Raw genomic sequence first — 20,152 nt, 5'->3', positions numbered from 1 at the left:
AGTTTCTGGTATTGATTTAAAAAACTACAACGAATTTACCTGACACTAGTTGACAATTCGTAATACGCATATCTATTTATGTTGAAGAAATTGTTACAATACAGATAGTTGACACTGTTTGCAAATATTAAAAACGTCGTATTTGCCATGGGCAACTTATGTGCATCTTGTTGTAAACAATCAGCTTCGTGTGAAAATTTAACACCGGATTTGGTAAATTCATTATTTTGAGGTTATCTATATGAACGTACAGTAACAAATATTGTTTTGCATTCGTACTGTCACAGTTGTCATTCCTATTTTATGTTTTAATATTTCTTATTTACAGTAGTAATGTTCGAAAAGTTATAATTAGACTCCGGTTGTTATGCATTTATAATAAAAATGAGCAAGTGCAATTTAAAACAGTGAAAATATTAAAAGATTTTGAGAGCATCAATAAGATTATTTTCATCACATTAAAATTATTAATGAAGAATAAACATTTATATTTAGCTCCTGTATCTTGCAATTGATGCACAGACTTTTTATTTTGCATAAACATCCGGAGTCTAGTTATAATAACATGAATGCTAGAATGATAAGAGAAGGTATAAACTAATAAGTTTGATTTTAAAAAACATATCGCTTAATTTAGGAGACTAGAAGAAGGCAGCAAAAAGAAGCAGCAGAAAGAAGAATTGCTGAACAGCAAACACGAGGTATTAAAAATATGGATGCTGTTCGACGTCAACAACGGTTAGATGAACAACGCGAGAAACGTGAGGAAGAAGCCAGCGCTTATAAGTCTCAACCACCGTTAAAGGTAAGTTGTGAAAATTTATCGTATGGTACATTACCATATTTGTATAAATACAATATATTATAACATACATGGGTATTCATAAATGGACAGCGGATCTTTATGCATTTATGGCAAAAATTACTAGGCATAATTTAAAACAGTAAACATATTGTAAAACTTTAAAGATACTGCTCAGGGCCGGATTAAGCCCCATAGCAGAAGTAGCAAATGCTACAGGCCCTGCGCTTCTGCGGGCCCGCGTCATACAAACAGGGACCCTACACGGGCTCTTCATCGAAGAGGCGCCGATGAAAAAGGTCATTCATTGTGTTTGTTGAAAAGGTGCACACGGTGGCCCTAATGCAAAGCCTAGGGCCTCGTCATAACATTTGCTACGGGCCCCGCACTGGCTTAATCCGGCACTGATACTGCTATATTATTTTCAACCTATTGAACATATTAAGAAAGAACATATTAAGAATAAATCTCTATTTCAGTCTAATTTGTTGTAAATCACATAAAAAAATTTTCTTTTGCATAAAGATCCTAGTCATAAATTATGAAGATGAAATGATTAGTTTCAATAATATTTTGATCGCATTGTAATATAGGAAAGGTTGGTTTGTTTCAGTGGCAAGTGAACTAATGACGAACTAATTGAAAACTTGAAAAATTCTACTGTCTGCAGATTCATTTTATGCGACATGTAATTACTATTGGAGCCAAAGTTGTTCATGGTATATTTAATGTTCATGTTAAATATTAGATATTATTTATTATAAAGACAGTAACATATATAACAAGTTCGCATTTTGTGAAGTTTAAATCTTTTTAAAGAATGTTTAAATTATATATATATATATACATTTTTACACAACACATTTTGTATAGTATTTAAACTTTAAACTGTTTATATTGCTTGCGTCTATATTTTATACGTATAAAAATAAGAAGAAATGAATGTTATTGTATGGCTATATGGGACATAACTGTTGAAGAAATATTATATTTATTGCATGTAAATGATTTTGCTATGAGTTATGATAGCAATTATTTTTGCACATTGTTAACTATTGAAGGGAGTTTTTAAAAATGTTAATATTTAACAATATATTAACACTTTCTTGTCGGATCACATCAACACGACTTTGTATGAAAAACTGATAGTCAACTGGTAATGCTGCTACATTGGCGGTGCTTATATTTTTGCTGACATTACATCAAATTTTGTTTCCATCAATACTACATGTAAATGAATTGCAACGTGCCTTATGGGCTTACAGAACTATTTTGATTTAAAGTTCAATTCACTTATAAAAAGAAAAAGATCTATGCGAGAAGTGCTGATGGCAGACGAAAGTATTTGCATGAAATGTGCGGACACGAAAGTGTTAAAGGTATTATTTTCTGTCATATATTATATTTATTCGAAACAATATAAAGTGTGCACCGATTGTAGCAATAAAAGTCATGATGAATTGTACATTATAAAATGTAAATTTATGTATAAATAAATTATTTGAAATTGAATCGGTGATTACATTGTTGAATAAGCAAGCATTTGCTCTTGGCTAAATAATCTATGTATTCATAAAAGATAACATAATGGAAATGAAGTATATTTAATACAAATTTTCTTCTCTTTTCGACTTACCTATATCAGTGAATGCAACACATTCAGAAATTATCTAATAAATGGCATAGAAATTTGATTTGAATGGACGGCAGAAGGATAATATTTGTTTCTCGAATTTCGTTCATAAATCGCTTTATAATTAAGAATAAATCAATTTTCTTTATCTTACAAAACATGAATATTACAATCTTTTGTTGTAGAGTAACATTAAGTACTTTATTTACTTTAACTAAATATATTTATATGTGTATATATATATATTTACATGTAAATAAAATATTTGAAACATGATATGAGTACATAAAAGTTTTAATTGTTACAATCCACTTTTTATGGAGAAAGAACGTTGAATTTGTACATTGTTGTGTTTGGTGAAATCAAAATGTATGAAAGATGCATAAAAAATATACAATTTTGAGGTATTTTAAATTTTCCCTATTCGGTGTACTGACCAAGATCGGAACAATTTTTTCGTCGACTTAGTTTTCAATTCTCTTCCATGAGCAATCTGCACCTCTAATGATGCTCCATTATTTAATGCCAACCAGGTCTGGATTTCATCGGTTGCAGCTGAGACACCTAAAAGTAATAGTATATCAAGCAAGTGGCAGATTTACTAAATTCAAATGGAAGATATAGATTAACATATACCTAATAATTCATGAAGAGTAATTCGACGACTGGCTAATAGCTCTTTGCTAGCGCTTCGAATTTCAAATATTAATAAAGATTGTCTTGGAACATTTTCCCCTTCAATGTGAAAGTCTATGCTAAATTGAGGATTGGGCATAGCAGGTAATAGTCGAGATTTCGCCAAAGTTTTCCCACTGTTTGTTGATGATGCGATTTTATCAGGACTGGTACATCTATGAAATATCAACTATTATCGTTAAAACTATAATGTGTTCAGTTATACATCAAGTTTACAATATACTCACGTTTGAAGTTTAATTCTACAATATAATTGAGCGATATGAGCAACATGAAGACCTTGAGCCTGAAGAACTTTACCTTCTATCCCAGAATATTTTTCTCTGGTACCATTGACAACTTTTAATTCTAACATAATAGAAATAATTTCAATATAATCAGTAATTCCACTAAGCTTCTCATATTCGATTGAAATGCAAATGAAAAGATTGATTAACGTAGTATACTAACCATTTGGTCTCAGTCTTAAACGTGGACTAGGCTGTCTTATTCTGCCAAGCATATCGGGTTGTGATACAGCATGAGCTAAGCCAGATTCCTGTAAAAGCTCTGTAGCATCAGCTTCTCCTCCTCCTCTCGGTTCCAAACTCAATGTTATACCTTTTGCATCATTTTTCTCTTCTATATTCACTTCTGAGCGAAATCTACGGAGCTTCAGTCCTCTCTTTACCTGAGATTATTTATATTTTTGCTGTTATTGAACATTCATAGCAGTGTTTATGGTAATTCGTTCGATTAATACGATCAGATATTTCTGATCGTGAACCCAACAATTTAATGAATACATTCCTCAAAAGAATTAAGGGATCACTTGTGTGAACCCGAAAAATTGGTCCCATTTTACGTGATCATAACTCCGTCAAAAATTGCCGTATCGATATCGTTAAACATTGATTTGAAAGCCTGAAACCTCTAGTTTCAGATGCTCTGTTTCAAATTGTTGCTATGTTGGTTTTTTACAAAGTTATTGCGAGAAGAAGACAACATTGACGGTTAACCAAAATTTTGTGCAACTTTGGAACATCACACCGGGAGCAACAAATTTTTTTGATAAATCGCGTTAATATCATTGGGAAGAGCTATCTTTCCTGTGTAAATTGTGTGGTTGTTGAATATTGTGCGATTTTTTTATTCGAGTTATTCAACATTGAAGTAAATATGGGCTTTTTAACTTTAACTGGCTCCAGAAAGCGAAAAAATTATCGTAGAATCATGCGCAAAAAAGCAATAGAAAGAGCGTTTCTTTCTCTTCAAGGCACTCCTTTTGTTTTTTTAATTTAATTAACATTTTGATATACCAGGTGTTTCTGAAAATATGCTTAAAAATTTTGCGAAAATCCTGAGGTCGTAGACAAATTTTGAGACCAGATTTGAAATCAGCGTGAAAAAATCTACGGGAAATGATATACAGCATGTTAAAAAAAAATTTTTCCGTGCGTGGTACCGGAGAAACCACATTTTCTTGAAATTCTACATGTTTAACGAATTTTCTCAACGTTAAAAAACGTTCGTACCATAATCTCCCTATTTTTCCCATATTCTGCAAAGTTTCAGCTTTAATTAAAAAAAAATTTCATCGCTCTACCTCATTTCTATCGAAAGGTCTTTGATTTTGAATCGAGTTTGGTCGAAAGTTCCCACTGTGCGCGCTAATTTCTGCGAAGCACTAACTTCAAACACAGCTGCCATAGGTAAAAAATTGTCGCAGCGAGTTCATGGGGTACTCGATCGAATCGGCAGAACCTCTGCTTCAATCTGACGTTCGGATTATGGTATTGCGATCATTTCTCGCCGAGATATAGCGAGTTAAAGGAAAAATGGGAATTGTGCATTTTTAAGCATATTTTCAGAAACACCTGGTATGTATATCGAAATGTTAATGAAATTGAAAATTAAAAGGATTGCCTTGAAGAGAGAGAGAAACGCTCTTCCTATTGCTTTTTTGCACGAGATTCTACGATAATTTTTTCGCTTTCTGGAGCCAGTTAAAGTTAAAAAGCCCATATTTACTTCAATGTTGAATAACTCGAATAAAAAAAATCGCACAATATTCAACAACCACACAATTTACACAGCAAAGATAGCTCTTCCCAATGATATTAACGCGATTTATCAAAAAAATTTGTTGCTCCCGGTGTGATGTTCCAAAGTTGCACAAAATTTTTGTTAACCGTCAATGTTGTCTTCTTCTCGCAATAACTTTGTAAAAAACCAACATAGCAACAATTTGAAACAGAGCATCTGAAACTAGAGGTTTCAGGCTTTCAAATCAATGTTTAACGATATCGATACGGCAATGTTTGACGGAGTTATGATCACGTAAAATGGGACCAATTTTTCGGGTTCACACAAGTGATCCCTTAATTCTTTTGGGGAGTGCATATTATATTTTTGAATATTTAAAATATGTTAGGGATGAGTTTCTTCAGGATTTTTCGATTACCTTTTGTTTCATAACGCGGAAGCTATTGTACTGCGGTAATTTCTTGCCAAAGTTTTGTTCCGGGCTCGGAGTCAGACTATTATAAGAGGATCGTCGTTCCCTCGACTTTGTCGAATCGCCGTTATCATTCACATCTGCCACTCTTTCCGTAATAACTCTAGGTATCCAAGAAGTCTGGTTGCCGTTCATCTCATTGGAATCTTTGCTTCCGACGCTAGCTTTGTCTAATCGAAGCAGTTCGAATGATACATAATCACAAACTAGGAAAACTTGTATTTAAACGAATAACTAAATGAGTTGTCTACAAAACAATTTACCAGACTGATTGGAAATGGTTGGTTTCAACAAAGTTACTGTACGCGGTGGCGGCGGAGGCGGTACGACGTCTAAATGCAACCTCATCTTCGATTTTTCCATCGACGGTCTTCTAATAATATTCGACACCGACTCGGAAGTCTCGATATTCATTTGCGTCGAATTTTCGCTAATGTTGCTGGCTGCATACGTGCTCTGAGTCTAGAAAAAAAGAAACGAGTACATACATATAATACGACAAAAATAGAAAATTTAAACGCAATGATCTCTGCATGATCAAGAAGAAGGTTTTTAGTACTTCGCACTCTTCAGACAAGACCTTGATCTTCAACTCTACAGATCCTGTTTTGGTTCCTCTCAACGTGAACCAATGGGACTGATCGCTGCTCGATAACTTCCGAATGTCTTCGAGAGTCAATGATACTTTTCCCAGATAATCTTTCATCCCAAAAGTATCATGATCCCATAAAACCTATGCGTAAAAAGATGATGTAGCCATGCTTCAGCGATTTGTACTAATTGAGTGTAATTACAATAGATCCCGTTTATCCGGAGCAAAGTGTAAGGATAGAACCTAATCGAAGAGTCCTAGTTTCCTTCTGAGGCTGTTACTTTCCTACGAAGGTCGAAGATTTTGAAGCTTCAAATTTCGGAACATCGATTTCAGAAACTTCGGAGGTGATGAGAATCGAATTTTCGAAGCTTCGAAATTCGAACCTGTGTAGTAAATCATTATTAGAGGATTAAAAGAAACGGTGTTTCGCAGCTTCAAACTTCGACATTTCGCTGCTAAGTTATATTCGATACAATTACACACACTCCTACATTTCGAAAAAGATACGCCACCACTGAAACTTGAAACTTCATACACTTCGAAGTTCCCTTCGTTCCTTCGAATCCTTCGAAGCTTCAGAAAAGTAACGACCCTAATCGAGACCGGGGCACGATATACTGATGTTCCAAATATCCGGAATCTACTGTTACTCCAGTCAATAAATGCTCATAAGGGGGGTGTAGAGGGAAATGAAAGAAACACAATTTTTAACTTTGGGACTTTGTTTGGACTAGTTAGGAGGTAAACATACTAAAAGTCCCTACTCCTAGGAGGTGAGCGGGGTGCAGGGGGGCACGTAGAAGGCCCCTTTTTCGGTTTTCCGCTTATATCTCGGAAACTATGTGTCCTAGCGATAAGACCATTCTATACAAAATTAAAGCTGACAATATGTGCCATAAGATTGACTGTATTCAGTTTGTCGCTATCTCGCATAGTTTCCGAGATATCCGCGCTCAAAGTTCACTAATTGTGAAAAAGAACTCTTCAGCACAATTAGTGAACTTTGAGCGCGGATATCTCTGAAACTATGCGTCCTAGCGATAAGACCATTCTATACAAAATTAAAGCTGACAATATGTGCCATAAGATTGACTGGATTCAGTTTTTCGCTATCTCGCATAGTTTCCGAGATATCCGCGCTCAAAGGTCACTAATTGTGCTGAAAACGTGAGGTAAAAATTTCTTTTTCACAATTAGTGAACTTTGAGCGCGGATATCTCGGAAACTATGCGAGATAGCGAAAAACTGGATCGAATCAATCTTATGGCACATTTTGTCAGCTTTAATTTATTTAATATATTAATTTAATAGCGATCTTATCGCTAGGACACATAGTTTCCGAGATATAAGCGGAAACACGAAAAAGGGGATCTTCTACGTGCTCCCCTGCGCTCCGCTCATCTCTTAAGAGTAGGGACTTTTAGTATGTTTACCTCCTAACTAGTCCAAATAAAGACCCAAAGTTAAAAATTGTGTTCCTTCCATTTCCCTCTACAACTTTTCATTGACTGGACTATGTATTCGTGAAACAAGATCTTACGACATCCAAGGTCTCGCCTATCCTCGGCAAACCCATGATGGAACTTTCGTCCCAGCAAGGATTCAGGGTTTTCTTTTTTATGCTGCTCTTGTATTTCGTTTCGTTGTTCAGTTTTAATTCGCAAAAGGGATCGCTGAAGCCGTTCAAGTCCTTCGCCACAAGATCCTTCGCGCGTATCAACGTTACTTCCATCAGTCCACTTCCGGTGGAGAGTAGGCTCGATACGTCCGACGAGGCCGGGTCTATATCCTTGTGACTCAATAACAGCTTCTAAAAATAATCAGATATGTATTTGAAACATGACGAGGCAGGAATAAAACCTTATTACGGCCGAGTAAATAATTGATCGCCAATATCAGCTGCACTAACTGCCTGTTGCATCCACGGCAAGCTATTCCTCTTTGTTTTTGGTTCGTCGTCTGACACAGGAAGGGCCAAGCTACTTCTTCGGCTCGTCACCACTTGCTGCACGCTTTTTACGGGATAGAACATTACTGACACCGTCATTGTCGACATATTGTTAGAGCCACTGAGAGACAGTTCTTTTCTTATTAACCATGTGCTTTCCTGTAATCAAAACGTTGTTGCTTGTTCAGTGTTCCGCGAAGAGCTTAGCAAAATTTGTCTGATCATTTGTAATTTCTACGTCAAATGCATTGCCATTTTCTTCACATTTCGTTTCGCAAAATATATATTGAATACGTGTAGAGAATCTGAACGAACTAGAATCAGATGGAAGAATAGAATTCACTCGAAAAGGTAGAAAAATGTTAAAAAGGCGGCGAAGAAAAGAAATAAGAATTCTTCAAATAAGAAGAATTGGAACAAAACCATTTCGTACATTTCGAATGAAATAATTCTACGATCCTACCTGAGACAAGGACAATATAGCAAGCCCAAGCATATCGCTGTCAGTCGATTTGGATATATTCCAGGAGTATACAACAAAGCTTAGCGAGACTTGAGTATAATCTTGAACAAGAAATTGGGCTCTGGATTCCCAACATGGCGAAGTGGTACCTCGAATGTAATGTGTCGTCTTTACCTGAAGTTTTAACGGAAAGGAGATAACAAGTTTCCGAGGGAACTACATATTAAAAGTGGGTCCTTTGAGAGACAAAAATCGTACCTTCTTTCTATTGTTGAATAACATGCAATAGGGATTGCATTGAGAACTATCGCTGTTCAGATTTTCGGCCGAGTGGATGTACACCACGAGTACACCTGAAAATGTTTATTTTTGTTGTTTAATAATCGTTCTATGCAATGCGTAACCTTTACTTAGACGAAAGTGAAATAATAAAGAGCTGTGCTTTAACAGGAAAATGAAAATATTCGACATTCATGCTAGAAAGTAACATCCGTCGACACAATATTTAGTTATTTATGCTTTACCTGCTTTTTGTGGTCGATTGGAATATTTTCGTGACACTGAAAATATCAGATACGGATAACGCCGGGGATACGTTTTCTTAACTATCTTTATTTATTCAAGAACTGAAGAATATGTACTAGGAAAAAGATGGATCTAATTTAGTGCAAGAAGTCTACTTTCTTATTACTGTTTTCAAAGGTAAAATTGCGTTGATACGTTCCATTTTTCCTAGTTATCAAATCATTTTTCGGATCAAGAATCTCGGCGTTTCGACCGAAAATAGTTCTTAACAATTTCGCGTTGAAAAGGGGTAAACAATCGAATAGAAACGTATTGTACCTGATAGATGCGTATTCTCTTCTGTAAGCTCCGGTTGCGGTAGATCCGGATCCAATTTTGGAAGAGTAGTGTACTCTAATCGAGCATTGATGTTTGGAATGTTTGAACTGTTACGGGATGGTTTCTTCTGTTGCAATACCGTCTCGATTCTGACCGAAGCAGAACAATTCAATGAATATAGTCTATTTTGCACACTATTTTTATAACTGTTTATAAACATTGAACATTGCCACTTGTTCTACCAGAAAACCTTTTCGTTCAATCAATCGTGCTTCACCTTTTCTAATTGTTACTTTCATATTTGAATTTTGAAAATTAATTTACCAACTAAGATAAGATTAAAAATATCGTATAAACGCTTTTATGTGACAATAAATGTATAAAGAATTGTTTGAATAAATGTATAAAGAATTGAAAAGATTGAAAAGATAAAGAATTGTTATTCAACAATTTCTAATCGTGTCATACGGGAGCCTACGGTTTTAATTACACGGTCCAACAAATTTCACCTTTTTTTTCGTATTTCGATTCCCACTATGCGATTCTTATAGAGTTTTTCGCGCTGATTCCAAATCTGTCCTTAATTTTTCTCCTAGACTTGCAGTTTTTGAGAAAATCGAGTTTAAAAAGAGACATTTTTTTCAACTTTGAACAAATATTGTGATGTTATTATAAAAGATATTGAATTGTTCTTTACAGAAAAATATTCTGTAGACTTTCCCGAATACAGTGATACCCCATACTAATATATTATGATTGTTTAAACATGTTTAAACAATGATTAAAGACGGAGGGACACCACTTTTGCACCAATTTTTGAGGATATTTTTCAATTTATCTCAAAAAATAAAGGTTTGGTTCGAAAAAAACGTCGACGATCCAAACTTGAAAGGGTGGTTCCTGAAGATAAAAGTCTGCTCTATCGAGTGGTACAGTTCGATTTTCCGCTGGACCTTTATTTTTTTAGATAAATTCAAAAATATTCGCAAAGATTGGTGCAAAAGTGGTGTCTCTCCGTCTTTACTGCTTGTTTAAACAATCATAATGTATTAGTACATATTGGGTATCACTGGATTCGGGAAAGTCTGCAGAATCTTTTGCTGTAAAGAACAATTCAATATCTTTTATAATAACATCACAATATTTGTTTGAAGTTGAAAAATATGTCTTTTTTTTAAACTCAATTTTCTCAAAAACTGCACGTCTAGGAGAAAAATTAAGGACAGATTTGGAATCAGCGCGAAGAACTCTATAAGAATCGCATAGTGGGAATCGAAATACTTTTTGGCTGTTGGACAGTGTTATTATATTTTAAAGATTGTTTTTGAAAGTTCAAACGAATGCACTAGAAAATTTGACTCTTTAATTGTGGCAATCGAATATTGTTATACCAAGTTTTTGTTGGTATTGTTATTCCAAGCTGTGAAAAGAATTTTTTCACTTCCGGTACTTACACCTGCGAGCTGTCCCAGTTATAGACGCCAAGCGTCAATTCGAATTGTGCCAGAGTGATCGTGCTGACAAGTCGTTTTGCTTTCAATTTGATGGAAACTTTCTCGTTATCCAAGGCACCCACCAGGAACGAGACGTCCTCGTTCCATGTGGAATTTAAGGGAGTCGTTACACGCCTTTGATCCCCTAGCGTGACCACAAGCCACCTCGATTCGTCACCGATTGGAACTATAAGGGACAAGAAATAATGCAAAATTGCTACAGACTTCACTATTTCTTCTATACGCATAAAATAAAACTAATATGACATAATATGATCATTATAAAAAACATTCAAGTAGCATTACAAAGAGTTAGGATGCTTGACACGACGAGATTGCCAAAAGAAATTTCTTTAATGAAGAATTGTTTTGTTAAAAACATTTCTTCAATTCAAGAATGTAAATATCTCCTAAAACAATGGCTTTCCGATATAAGTTTAATCATCTTTTATGGGGAACTTGTACATTGATTGCTGTATTAAGAAATACATGGTTCCATGAAAAAATTTGGAAGTGAGTAAATGATAAAATCATTTATCATAGAATTATGTTCCCTCGAAACCATACATGTAACTTCTGTTTGAAACATTTTTCGATATCACTACAGTAAATTCGCATTTACAGTAGTGGACAAAAGTTTAAGGACGCTCTAAAAAAGACGATAACTATTTTAATACTGTACTATATTATTTGAACTTTTTTGGGAAGCTAGAGCAATTAGTATACTACAGGATGTGAAAAGAAATTTTTCCAAAAATTGCAATTGATCGGAATTGTTGAAAAAATACTAAAAATTGCATTTTCAATTTTTTTATGTGGGTCTATATTGAAAATTTAAAAAATACGTTTTGTCGATCTGTGTCAATTATACGCACTGTGAAAATTTCATCGAAATCGGTTGATTCGGAAATCCTTAGATTTATTGCAATTTTTACCATTTTTAAACGTTTGTAGCTCATTGCAACGTCGACCGATTTTAACGAAATTTTCAGGATATGTTTCATTGACACAGGTCTACAAAACGTATTTTCTAAATTTTCAATATAAGTCCACATAAAAAAATTGAAAATGCAACTTTTCGTATTTTTTCAACAATTCCGATCAATTGCAATTTTTGAAAAAATTTCTTTTCACATCCTAAAGTAAACTAATTGCTCTAGCTTCCCAAAAAAGTTCAAATTGCATAGTACAATATTAAAATAGTTATCGTCTTCTTTAGAGCGCTTTTGTCCACTACTGTACTGTCAAACAGCCGAGGTCATGCACGGACAGTGACCGTTTAGGGAAATTATTGTTTTATGACTGCGTCTACCGCGCCGACCGCGCCGAGACTTCAATAGAGAGCCGAACATAGAGAAGGGCAGAATGAAATACGGATCGCGTGGCCGAAGCGTGTCGCCGTCGGGTCGCCAGCACAGTTTAAAGGCCCGCGTGTTCTCACAATGTAATGCCAATTAAAAATTCTTTATTGTTCATTACATATTTTTTGATGGGACTTTCACTAACTTATTTCTGGCATTTTCCTGATTAAAATAAGACCAAACACGATATAATTTCAACTGTATTTAGTGGTTTAATCGACGATGATAGTTTCGGTCGCAAGGAAGGACAGCGTATGGGAAAGAAAGAGACGCGGACAGTTGCCGTCGCCGGCACAGTTCAAAGGTCCGCGTTGTCGCTGTCCTTTCTCGCGCTCGAAACTTTCATCGTCGATTAAACCACTAAATACATTTGAAATTATATCGTGTTTGGTGTCATTTTAATCAGAAAAATGCCAGAAATAAGCTGGCGAAAGTCCCATAGAAAAATAATGAAAATTAAGAAGTTTGAACATTCGATTCATGGTATCAATGTTGTGGAGTTCACACCGATATACCCGAGCCGAGATCAATTATCGCCGCCAGAGTTGGGCAGTAATTAATTACATGAGTATTTACTTACATCTTCAATTACATGTGGAAAAGTGGACTATAATTACAATAAGAAAACGGTTAAATGGTCCAAAACATAAAAATTAGTGGTTTAAAAGACGAATTACATTGAAGTGATTCTTAGACTCAATTACAATTACTGTAATCGTGTTAAGTAATTGCAATTACTCCTTTCACAATTACTGTAATTGTAATTGTGGCCCGCATTTACAATTACTGGTTGAGCCAAAGTAATTGCAATTGGCAATTACCAATTACAATTACATGTAATTGTAATTTTATTTCTGTAATTTCAAGTAATTTTAGTGCAATTACAAGTAATTGTAATTGGTAGTTGCAATTACTCAACGCCAAAATGGCACTAAAAAAAGTAATTAGATACCTACTCCATGGAAATGTCTAAAAAGAACAAACAAAAAGCATGTTATATATTATCCGACTCCAACTTTGAAATGAGGGTCATTTCGAAAAGTAATGGTAATCGTTTTTGTGAAATATCAAATAATTAGCTACAAATAAATATTTAATGAATAATAAACATCTCCTAACATATGCTTTTTGTTTGTTCTTTTTAGACATTTCCATTGAGTAGGTATCTAATTATTTTTCGCTATAAAGCGAACCACAGCAGTTGAAGAAGCGACGTAAAACAATCAATCAAAAAAAGGTATCAAATTACTTTTTTAGAGCCATTTTGGCGTTAAGTAATTGCAACTACCAATTACAATTACTTGTAATGGCAGAAATAAAATTACAATTACTTGTAATAGCAGAAATAAAATTACAATTACATGTAATTGTAATTGGTAATTGAAATTACTTTGGCTCAACCAGTAATTGTAATTGCGGACCACAATTAGAATTACAGTGATTCGTCAAGTAATCGCAATTACCAATTACAATTACATGTAATTGTAATTTTATTTCTGCAATTTCAAATTACAGTAATTGGTAAGTAATTGTAATTGTAATTGGCTGGCAGTGGAGTGGGTAGGCACTTGACAGCGAACGCACAGGCGACCCCGGACAGTAAATGCGGAGTTACTGTAATCATTTCAGAGATATTCGAGTGGATCACGTCAAATGGGACACCCTGTACATACAGTACTATTTTTCGTATTTTAATTACGCTAAAATAATTCGTTGAGTAGTTGTGTTCGCGAGTTTGATCGAATATATTTCAGGGGTAGTATGCATAAATGTGGAGCATTCGAGATTTTGATAAAATAAGATGTTGTTTACCGGGGCAGCCGTTTTGGGATAAGAAAACGGTGAGCACTCCTTGGGGTATGGAATTCGCCATAAAGTCCAATCTGGGTCCGGGCCGTTCTTGCGCTCTCAGATTCATCTCCAGGTGACCTGGATCAACGATCCAGCTGGCCAGAGCGTCCGTAACCACCGCGTGGATCCAGGTCTTAATTAAAGGCATTTCCATCATTTGTACGGTCCGTAGAATTCTCACGCTGAACCAAACATCCGGTTTCTCCACGAAACTCACGCTTAAAGAGGTTGCGTGAGGAAATGGTGCCATGGAGTTAAGGGTCAGGGTGGCGAGAATCGTTCCCGAGAGAGATAGTTTCTCCACAGCTAAATCAACGTCCATGCCGACCCTTTAATCGAACATTTTTATCTTACAGTACACGTTAGATATATGCATTTTTGCTAGAAACTTAATTGGCGTTTCTTTATGCTTACTATACAGGGTGAGTCCGAAGAAACAGAACACCTAAATATCTCCGTTACTTTTCGTTGTACAAAAAAACTTCTTAGGACAAAGTTACACTGTTTGAAGGGCCACATGTAACGGTGTAAGGGAAAAAATTTTCAAGGTCATTTTTTTACAAGATTTCAAGGTCATCGATATTTTTTTAAATGTTATGAGGTATTTTTGAATACATCACAATTATTTTTTAACACATCATTTAATGCAGCTGGACATTCGTTATAAAAAAGTACTAACTTATGTATGCCGAAAAGTTAGTAGTTCACGAGATATTTCAATTTAAATAACTCTAAAACACCATTACTGTCGTACTAATTGTTCGTTATACTAAAAGTTAGTAGTTCACGAGATATTTCGATTTAAATAACTCTAAAACACCAATACTGTCGGACTAATTGTTAGTTATACTAAAAGTTAGTAGTTCACGAGATATTTCGATTTAAATAACTCTAAAACACCATTACTGTCGTACATATGAACTAACAATTAGTACGACAGTACTTTTATATTAGTACTACTAACTTTTCGACATATATAGGTTAGTACTTTTTTATAACGAATGTCCAGCTGCATCGATTGATGTATTAAAAAATACCTCATTCCATTAAAAAAAATATCGATGACCTTGAAAATTTTTTCCCTTACACCGTTACATGTGGCCCTTCAAACAGTGTAACTTTGTCCTAAGAAGTTTTTTTGTACAACGAAAAGTAACGGAGATATTTAGGTGCTCTGTTTCTTCGGACTCACCCTGTATAGCAGAGCTGGGGAAAATAGTACTTTAAATAGTAAATAGTGAACAATCTTATTTATATTAAAGTGTGTCTTTGAATTCAAATATTTTATTTGATGCAGTAATTTTTGAAAATAAAATAATTTATTTGAGGCAGTAATTGTTTTTGAAAATAGTATTTTATTATATTTGAAGAACACATTGAATATATTTGTATTCTGTCTTTACTTTTTCAATTTCAATTTTAAATATTACATATTGATGAAAGTAATGGTTCGAATTCAATACATTTATAAGCGTAAATCGTTTCGTAGCGATACGATAGACTGCATGTTCATGCGGTTTCTCAGAGTATTATGACAATGCAAAAAGTAAAATATTTCATTTCGTGTTTCAGATTGTTATAATAGAAGTAGTTTATTTTGTCGATCAAATTGCGTTGAAATGGAAATATTTTATTTTGAGGTTCACAGATTGTTCAAATAGAAATATTTTATTTTCGAAATTGTATATCTTATTTAAAATACTATTTTCTTTAAGCAACATAAAATCTGAAATATTAACCCTTTGCACTCGGTTGTCCCGTCTGAGGCACCACTAAAAATTGCTGTGCCATTATTCAAAATATTGTTTACGTTATTAAATATATCAGTATCAATCAATTACTAAACATTTAGGTATTGTACGAGGTATTATACCAATTTCATATCCATCAAATTTCAAAAATAGTAGGGAATGGAAATATTCTGGATCGGATGAATTGTTTAATTTTCCAGTTAACACATTACCGACCGGTGATTATTGCAGAATTTTGAAAAATCTATGGTACATGGCTAAACACTTTCTAATGGACCCTTGAACAGCAACAGCAATTTTCATTGTGGACTAACAAGTCACCCTTAATAACGTCATCTAATAGTTTCATTTAAGATTGCAATGTAAAAGAAAATTTCTATGCTTTCTTTTAGTACAGCACAATTATCGAAAATCCTATTAATAGGCTTCCGGTAGGCAGAGTTGGGCAAAAATTTAATCAACGATTGACGACTGAATTTCTACTTTAATCGTTAATCGCAATTAACAATTAATCTCCTCGTTTAGTCGTTAAAAAATTGTGGTTAACGATTAAATACTTATTAATCGTTAATTGCGATTAACGATTATTAATCGTCAATCGGATAATTGATTAATGATTAACTGCTGAAATTTCAAAATGAAATACGTAATCAGAACTGTATGAATACTGAAAAAATGTAAACTGAGTTTAGGTGTATTGTCATTTGGCCTATAATACAAATTCTGTTTACGTGCTTTTATGTTTTTTTTCGATGATTCCTTTTTTTAACCAACGATTGACGATTAAATCAATCGATTGAATCAGTCGCCGATTTTTCGACGATTTCTTTTTTTAATCGTATACATTAATCAATCAATCATGATTGAAATTTTAATCGATTAATGCCCAACTCTGCCGGTAGGTAAAGTGTTAAAATAGCTCCGAGTGCAAAGGGTTAAATAGTATTTGAAATATTTGTTTCGCCAAATAATGCCCACCTCTGGTACATGTAGAAGATATACATACATATACGCGTTGGAATACTAGGTGTTTCGAATTTGAATAGTTTCATTATGTACGTATATACTAACCCTTTCCCAAACAATCTTGTTGTTATCAGCATACGAAACTGTTCGCAATCGAGACGCACGTCGGCTTCGATGGACAATTTTGTTTGTCCAGTTTGACCATCGAGATTGTCATCGTCGTTGGTGTAATCTAATGTTCGTACACGTGTTACGTATGGGGTCTGTTCGCCGAGGGTAAGTTCCCTAAGCTCCAGTGGCCCTAGAATAGTTATATAAAACAAATTTGCTATTTTTTTTTAGGAAGATGGAAATTGGAATGTTGTTCTTAATTCAAATTTGATTTACCAAGTATTCCGGGTTTAGCTTCGTTCAGCAACGGCTCCAGCCTTTCCTTTGCTAAGGAAAATATTCCTGCTGCACTGAATCTCCACCTGAATTGCAAATAAAATATTATACGTGTATAGTGTATATCGATTACCAAAAGTGAAACTTGTAAAAGAATATAATGTATATAAAATGTATTGCATTTAACATTTGGCAAAGCATTCATAATCTTTCAAAGAATACGTAATTAAACTTACATTTATAACAACCTATTCTGTAGCCACTGAATGTAACATAATTCTTTAGCAACTTCATTGAAATCTTCTTTAGTACTTAACTTTATTCTTTAGCATTTCTAATGGATTTAACGAGGACTTCGTTAAAAGTTTTATCGAATGAATAAGTAATGAAATTTCACCCCCCAAGCAATCTCATTAAACTGATTGGTAGTTTCAGACATGTGACGTAGATAGCTGTAATTTTTAATGATAAAGCGGAAATTGATATTGATAGCAAGCAGTCTTCTATTTTTAGCCTGTAATGAATGATTTGCAAGCTATTAGGGAATTAATATCACAACCGAGGTAACTTAATTTACGGATTGAAAGATCGATAACGAACATAGCAGGTATGTCGCATATTTTTTAACTAATTTTTAATTGTAATTACTTTTTCAAAGAAGGACCTTTTTAATTCATTAAAGGGAAATTATTCAATAATTTCTTTGAACATACAGGATGATCCGTAACAGGTGGTACAATCGAATAGGTGGTGATTCTACATAAAAACAAAAAGGAAGTCGAAAAACGTAATATTTCGCTGATCGTGCAGTTTTGGAACATCCTGTACACGTCAGCAACCTGAGACACTGCGGCACTGAAAAGTGTGGATATAGCTGTCCGGTTTATACTCCTTTCGCCGCAGCACAGTAATGAATTCGTGTCATTATCGTTAAAACGTGGTTAGCTTGTGCAAACTGCTGCGGGTTATAACACAGCGCGCGGCGTTATATGTAATATCTTTGCGGGTGGTTTCTTCCTGCTCATGGTATCACGTTTATTTTATAGTGATCATTCAGACAGCGATCCCCATGCATGTTCTTCCAGAAAATTTTCTCTCATACGTAAATCAGGTCGTTACGAATAAACAGCAGGGGTATTACAATCGTACATTGTTTTCAATAGTTATTTATTATTCGTTCCTAGACTGCGGATTCGGTGCATTTATCACAAAAACTAGCCTACATGGACTTAGAAATTGTGAAAGTAAACTCCCTTTGAATATTGAATAACACGTGTAAAAACTACTCGCGTGGAAAACGATGGGGGTAGCTGTGAAACTTTCGAAGAAAGTTGGGGAAGAGCGTTCAAGTTCCGCAAGGATGTTTATAAATCGATCGTAATGGGATAAACGCGATCTCCTATCTCGACATTATCAAGCAGATGCACTGTATATCGAGCGTATCATAATTTTAATCGAGTTAGAAACTTTACGGCTGACGTGTATTTTCCCATTTCCGGATTGGAAAGATCCGATCGTCACGCGAATACAACATGAAATTGAAAAACAGATGTTCGGTGAGATACCGATAACATTAGCCGGGCAATTTATCAAGATTTTCTTAACCAGCCTTTTCGAAATAATTAACGCCGTCTGCAGCACGAATTACACCACGGAAATTGTGGAACATTTATATTCCAAGTATTTCGTCGAATTCAAGTTTCCTTAAAGCGGAAACGCAAGGTTTCTCGAATTGTGACGAAGCTTTCTCTGGCACTCTACACACTCCGCAATTATATCGTTAATATATGTATACAGTAAGAAGCATAACTGATTCCACACACTTTAAATTAGAATAACTTTTATGTAGAATGGACCAAACGACTTCACTTTCTCTGTAAGGCTAGAAAAATTAGTTTACTAAATGATGTGTAAAAAATATGTTGAAAAAATGCATTTGGACGGAATTGTGAAAAACAATAGTAAAAATTGATTTTTACAACTTTTTCAGCTGGCCCAGTAACGAAAATTCAAAAGGTTTGTCTGGTCAACTGGTATAATCCGTAGATTACGGGGAAAACAGTAAACGGTAGTTCTTAGTTGGATCAAAACACTTCCTCAACCCCCGTATACACAGTCCTGACTTGTCTCCTGCCGACTTCTACTTGTTCCCAAAATTTAAAAATGTGCTAAAAGGATGCCATTTTGAAAGCGTGGAACGCGTCAAAGAGGCTGTGACGAGGGTACTACGAGAGGTTCCAAAAAACGCCTTCCAGGGAGCATACGAAGCATGGAAATCGCGCTGGAAAAAATGTGTCGACGCCCAAGGATCCTACTTTGAAGAAATTTAAAAGTTTGTGCCCATATGTTGAATAGATTTTTTTTTAAAAATGTGGTCGCATTACTTTCCGGACAGACCCTGTATACAGTGGATCCAGGTTTTAAAAATTTAATATTTTCCACGAAATTCTCATAGGTTTGAATATAGACAATTTTTTGAGAATCAGATAAATCCACTGTAAATAGCAATTACGCAGAACTCTAGTCATTCTTACTGTTTAAACCATAAGCTGTTCAGCCACGAGTGGCGAGACTCATTTCAGCGGCGCATGCATGCGCACGGAGTATCAACGAAATGTGAAAGGCGACGGTTATACGCACGAGGAATGTGGAATGTTTACAAATGCCTACATAGTAGATTCGTTCGCGAAACAACGTTCATTCACCTATGGGAACATTTCGCTGCGTTGACAATCGCGCGATAAAACAACGCCGACATGATTCGCATCACGTTCGACATTACTCTCACTAGAACGCACGAACTTGCCCTTAATAAAAGACCGAAGATGATCGCTAGACTGCGGATTTTTATGCTAAATAAAAGCTA

The 20,152-nt window shown here is 34.8% G+C and overlaps 2 protein-coding genes across 10 annotated transcripts in view; one reads left to right on the top strand and one right to left on the bottom strand.

Annotated features, from left to right (window-relative positions):
* Positions 1 to 3,759, top strand: Svip (small VCP interacting protein). Its single transcript, XM_076447203.1, has 3 exons — positions 1 to 213; positions 638 to 805; positions 1,416 to 3,759. Exons 1-3 carry the CDS (start codon positions 148 to 150, stop codon positions 1,428 to 1,430), a joined length of 249 nt encoding a protein of 82 aa, XP_076303318.1. The 5' UTR covers positions 1 to 147; the 3' UTR covers positions 1,431 to 3,759.
* LOC143221730 (uncharacterized) overlaps positions 2,580 to 20,152 on the bottom strand; it is a 52,341-nt gene continuing 34,768 nt past the window's right edge. For 8 of the 9 annotated variants that reach the window (XM_076447196.1, XM_076447198.1, XM_076447197.1 and 5 more), the window contains 17 exons: positions 17,287 to 17,372; positions 17,005 to 17,200; positions 14,144 to 14,511; positions 10,932 to 11,157; positions 9,478 to 9,626; positions 9,159 to 9,194; positions 8,893 to 8,987; positions 8,635 to 8,808; positions 8,133 to 8,330; positions 7,764 to 8,033; positions 6,188 to 6,361; positions 5,892 to 6,090; positions 5,575 to 5,798; positions 3,582 to 3,801; positions 3,359 to 3,479; positions 3,072 to 3,286; positions 2,580 to 2,999 (listed from right to left, as the gene is read on the bottom strand). In XM_076447196.1, coding sequence (XP_076303311.1) covers positions 2,845 to 2,999; positions 3,072 to 3,286; positions 3,359 to 3,479; positions 3,582 to 3,801; positions 5,575 to 5,798; positions 5,892 to 6,090; positions 6,188 to 6,361; positions 7,764 to 8,033; positions 8,133 to 8,330; positions 8,635 to 8,808; positions 8,893 to 8,987; positions 9,159 to 9,194; positions 9,478 to 9,626; positions 10,932 to 11,157; positions 14,144 to 14,511; positions 17,005 to 17,200; positions 17,287 to 17,372 — 3,106 coding nt within the window. In that variant the 3' untranslated portion in view covers positions 2,580 to 2,844. The remainder of the gene's footprint in view (positions 3,000 to 3,071; positions 3,287 to 3,358; positions 3,480 to 3,581; positions 3,802 to 5,574; positions 5,799 to 5,891; positions 6,091 to 6,187; positions 6,362 to 7,763; positions 8,034 to 8,132; positions 8,331 to 8,634; positions 8,809 to 8,892; positions 8,988 to 9,158; positions 9,195 to 9,477; positions 9,627 to 10,931; positions 11,158 to 14,143; positions 14,512 to 17,004; positions 17,201 to 17,286; positions 17,373 to 20,152) is intronic. The other variant, XM_076447195.1, reaches the window with a different exon arrangement.

Source organism: Lasioglossum baleicum, chromosome 3, assembly GCF_051020765.1.
Source record: "Lasioglossum baleicum chromosome 3, iyLasBale1, whole genome shotgun sequence".
Taxonomy (NCBI): Eukaryota; Metazoa; Arthropoda; class Insecta; order Hymenoptera; family Halictidae; genus Lasioglossum; species Lasioglossum baleicum.
This window is presented reverse-complemented; position numbering and strand designations above follow the sequence as displayed.

Excerpts from the sequence above, each read along its gene's own strand:
- Svip (XM_076447203.1), top strand. The coding sequence starts at position 148 with ATGGGCAACTTATGTGCATCTTGTTGTAAACAATCAGCTTCGTGTGAA. Across the intron at positions 214-637 it reads AAAATTTAACACCGGATTTG|GAGACTAGAAGAAGGCAGCA; the intron begins GTAAATTCATTA and ends CGCTTAATTTAG.